The following is a 4,261-nucleotide window of genomic DNA, read 5'->3' on the forward strand; positions in this document are numbered from 1 at the left end:
TATCTTATCCTCATCTCTGTTAGATATTCCCTACGGAAGTTTATCTGCCCTACAGTTTCCACATAGTTTGCTTTGTTTGAACTTTAGGCTTATTCTAATCGCCCTTGTTCGTTAGGGAAGGAATATGCAACATTTATTTTTGTGGAAGAAAACCGAACTAATGTGAGAACACCAAACTAATTAAAACTCTTTGGCTAAATTTTACACTAGATGATGATGTTTGTTCCCGCTGTGTTGGTGTCGCTATTTGTGTACACAACTGCTGTAGATCCGACCATTTCGCCAAACGAACAATTTCTTCTTGAACTACAAGTTGTTCACAGTAGCCATACTTTCCATCATCTTCCCGCAACTGAACAGCTCATACTTGTGGAATTAGTAGCGGCGGCAAAGACAAACACTGTCACTCATTATGTTGATAGGGTCGGCTTCGACAGAATCCTGCAATTCCTTGACCGTAAGTTAATAATGTTCATGAACAAGTATTGCGTGCGTATGCATTCAAGAAGTGTTGCATGCAAACATACTTATTATAAGACGTAGTGAATTAATAACTTGATAATGATTTAAATTGACATTCATGGGCATATGAATGCCAAACGGACAAGGGCAATTTCAATGTCGGGGTTTAGGAATCCAATGTTTATATTTTCACCATTTTCAATTTACATCTGATCATAGGGAAAACAACATCAAATTTCTTATATTGCTTGCAATATTCCTACGTTATTGTCAGTTCATGGGCTGGTAATACACAACTGACTCTGGTAAGGTTACATCGCAGCAATGTAATACAATTGTCAATAGTAATACCTGAATACGTAGAATGGCTAACTCAAGAGCTAGGGAATGCATTTATTAATCAAAGTTCATAACATTTTCAGACAAGTGCATATAACGGTATCAAATATTCCAAAAGTGAAAGACAAAAGAAACGTTACAATTAGAAAATCTGCTCGAAAACGTGCATTTTTTTTCAGAAAGAATGAACTCTTTTTATACATCTGATATTAAACATGTTTTGAACACATGATTTTTCAAGGTATTACATTAAAATTCAGAGAGGTTCTTATCCGAAATATTGTAGAAAAATTCTGTTTTATTTAGCGGTAGTATATCAGCAAAGCTAAGTAGGAATGCACCAAATATTGAATTGCAAAGCATGCAGGACTGATATGGCATCCAACTTTGATATGTTGCTAAACTTATTGATTTTTAAACATATTGCAAACTTTGCTAAACACATTTACTCTGCTAAGTGTTGACTAATCTTGCGAAACGATTTCTTGTAGATGTAAACCAAATTAACCAGCATGAGGCACATCGACTGGAGAAATATCTTATACAGGTAATTTTCGAAAAGCAGCCTATATTCTTGATTTAGAAAACACTAATAACAAAAAAAGGCGTTATATATATCAAATACGAGAAATTTCCCGACAATTTTCGTTTTCATTTGATCAAATTCACCGTTTTGAGAGAGCATAAAATGTATCAAATAGTAAAAAGTAACTTGAGAAAGTTACCAAGGTTTGTTATAATGGGCACTAAACATACTTTGCTGAAGATGAGAAAGACATTAGGGCGACAGAAATTGTCAACTTGTGTTAAGCATACAACGCTAAGACAGGATTTTGGAATTAGAGCATTATTTCCCCACAATTGGATTTTCGTGATTAAGACAACGTAATGTATGCTTATAAACATTCAAAAGGTGCCTAATCTTTAAACATATCATGATGATGTAATTAATACCTGTTGTTTAGGAGTTCGGAGAAGAAGAAACATCAACTGCAGCAACGGTAAGTATGGACATGTGTCTGTCCATATCATGTGTACATTTGTTCACCACATGTTTAGCATGTTTCACTTCAGTTAAAAACAATGAAAATCATTTATGTATGTCTTGTTATTTATCCATTTCCTGTAATGCAAAAGTTTTTATTCTTTAAGGTTTCCCCGTTTCTATATGCTGTATATACATCACTATATCTTTATATCTTTCATGCATGTGTCACTCCTTTTTCGCTATTGTTACTGATTTACCATTTTTTAGCATGCCTTAAAATAAATCACGGTATATCAACAATCATTTTCGGAGGTGATGTACATGTAACTAAATCCTTTTGTAAAAAGAGTTAAAATTCCGTCATTCCACAATTTTCATCACCTTGCAAAAATATTTGCAAATTTTTATCATGCTTTATAGAAAAAGTTTACTGATGTTTTATTTTTGACATCGTTCGTCTATTCTTCTTCGCATTTCTTTGTTACCATTAATTTCATATCAAATAAAAACATATATCATCATCTTGGTAGGACTAATTTTTCTTACCTTCGTATCATCTGTAACTCCCTTTTTTGTTATACAACCTGTACTTTTAAAAACACGTTTTGGCTTTATATCTCTTTGTTAGGTCCGTAGAGATCTTCAGAGCGTGCTCGCTACCATCAACAGTAACGACGCTTTCCAGCATCTTTCCAGCTCCGATCAAAACTTGATGCTGGATCTCGTAACATAAACTAAAAAATACAAATTAGGTATCAGAAATATTACAAGAGGCAGCCGAGCATGGAAACGTTACAGCCTTGATCGACCAAGTCGGATACTCAAAGGTTCTCGCTTTGGTGGAACGTAAGTTATCATTGTTATACATTTAGTAAATATTAATTCTGATAGCTCAATTCTGTACTGACGACTTTTCTGTTGATGCTTTGAAAAATTAATATACTTAAGTGCTGCCAAAAAACCTCTTGGTGTTATACCAAACTTGCAATAAGCCATTTTGAGAAAATAGATTCAGTCATATCCATGTGAACTGCACAGAAATTATTACCCCGACTAAACTAGTTTTGTCTGAAGATAGTATTATTGTTTATAAGAGAAAAGTTCACGTCATTCTTATAAGTATGACATTTCCGTAACATTGTTAAATAATTGTTTTCGAACTGATCTAAATAAAACGTTGTGTCCATTCTTCAGATATCACGGCACCGGCTGAGACTCACACTTTCCTGCAGTATCTAGCCTCAGTAAGTATAAATCTGTGTCATAACAGATAACAATGTACATTTATATCTACATTTCTTAAGCCTCCATTCCCTCCCTACACCCAACTCCTTCTTAAATATTTTTCCAGAGTTGTATTTACACTTAATATGACATTGCATCAAAACCTACTATGACATTTAAGAATTTTGTCTACAATCAGTATACATTTCCATGTTTTTCACTATCAATTTTAGCATATGGCCAAAGAGCTCGGACACCACCACCATAATGGTCCTATTGCAGGGTAATGTCATGAATTTATCTACATTACTATGTTAATGAAAAACAATAAAAACATAGTATATTCCTATTCTTTTGATTTGTATTTTGTTACGAAAAACATATAAATCATTTTTCCGTTAAGAAGTCATATCGTTGTTACCTGCTATTCTATTTTGCATATTTTTGTCCGTTATTTAAGAAGCCTATATAACATAAGATATTTATTCAGTAGTACAGTAATTTGCTATGTGTGTTTGTTTTCGAAATGCAATACACACATATTGATAAAATTTTGATGCTAGATCTGAATTGATGAAACTTGTACAAATACTGGAGGAAAAAGGAAAGATTTACAACGACTCCCCTAAAAATGTATAAAGAGAACGAAGAATAGTATGCATGTCACATCATTACAGAAACTATTCATTGCTTATGTTTGAGGTTAAGGTTACAGAGATCACAAAATTGTCAGCCTAGAAAAACCGTCATTGCACAATCAAAGTAACCAGTAACCAAGTTACTTTTCTTTGCACAAAGCCTCAACACAAGTAGATTATGTTATTGTTGTAGTTGGATTTTTATTTGTGATGAACATGATGCATATAAAGTAGAATCGTCTACACATTCAGCCAGTTTAATCGACAATGGTCAAATCTCTAGACTTAAAAACTCATTGAAGCGTTATACATATCCGACTTTTTTTTTTAAATAATAGGAATATGCGTTATAACTGGACTAATGGCCACCGAAATGAAATTTCGGACAAACATAATGGTCCCTATGTTATGTATTATTAACACATGAAACTGTTCACTAACCGCTGGTTATCTGTATTCAGTCTTTGAACAATGGATACCTGGTGTTCGAATGGCTATTGAAATGCCCTGATTTTTCACCAATTTGATATGTTTGGGACGTTCTTTGGTAACGCCTGATAATCCATCAGAATCTGCTATGATTACATGTCTTTCAGCCAAATGATCAACA

General features: G+C 33.5%; 1 protein-coding gene across 1 annotated transcript; it reads left to right on the top strand.

The window, feature by feature from the left end:
- The first annotated feature begins 210 nt into the window (after positions 1-210).
- Positions 211-3,308, top strand: LOC132563485 (uncharacterized). Its single transcript, XM_060228243.1, has 7 exons — positions 211-457; positions 1,293-1,348; positions 1,767-1,802; positions 2,418-2,513; positions 2,563-2,635; positions 2,984-3,033; positions 3,247-3,308. The coding sequence occupies exons 1-7, from the start codon at positions 211-213 to the stop codon at positions 3,298-3,300; spliced, it is 612 nt and encodes a 203-aa protein (XP_060084226.1). The 3' UTR covers positions 3,301-3,308.
- The last annotated feature ends 953 nt before the right edge of the window (positions 3,309-4,261 follow it).

This window comes from Ylistrum balloti, unplaced genomic scaffold, assembly GCF_031769215.1.
Source record: "Ylistrum balloti isolate Yb309-2 unplaced genomic scaffold, AGI_CSIRO_Ybal_v1 Utg371744, whole genome shotgun sequence".
Lineage (NCBI taxonomy): Eukaryota > Metazoa > Mollusca > Bivalvia > Pectinida > Pectinidae > Ylistrum > Ylistrum balloti.

What these genes read in the sequence shown, in the direction of transcription:
- LOC132563485 (XM_060228243.1), top strand. Translation starts at nt 211, where the DNA reads ATGATGATGTTTGTTCCCGCTGTGTTGGTGTCGCTATTTGTGTACACA. An exon ending in TGGAGAAATATCTTATACAG is followed by an intron (nt 1,349 to 1,766) that starts GTAATTTTCGAA and finishes CCTGTTGTTTAG; the next exon opens with GAGTTCGGAGAAGAAGAAAC. An exon ending in TCCTGCAGTATCTAGCCTCA is followed by an intron (nt 3,034 to 3,246) that starts GTAAGTATAAAT and finishes TATCAATTTTAG; the next exon opens with CATATGGCCAAAGAGCTCGG.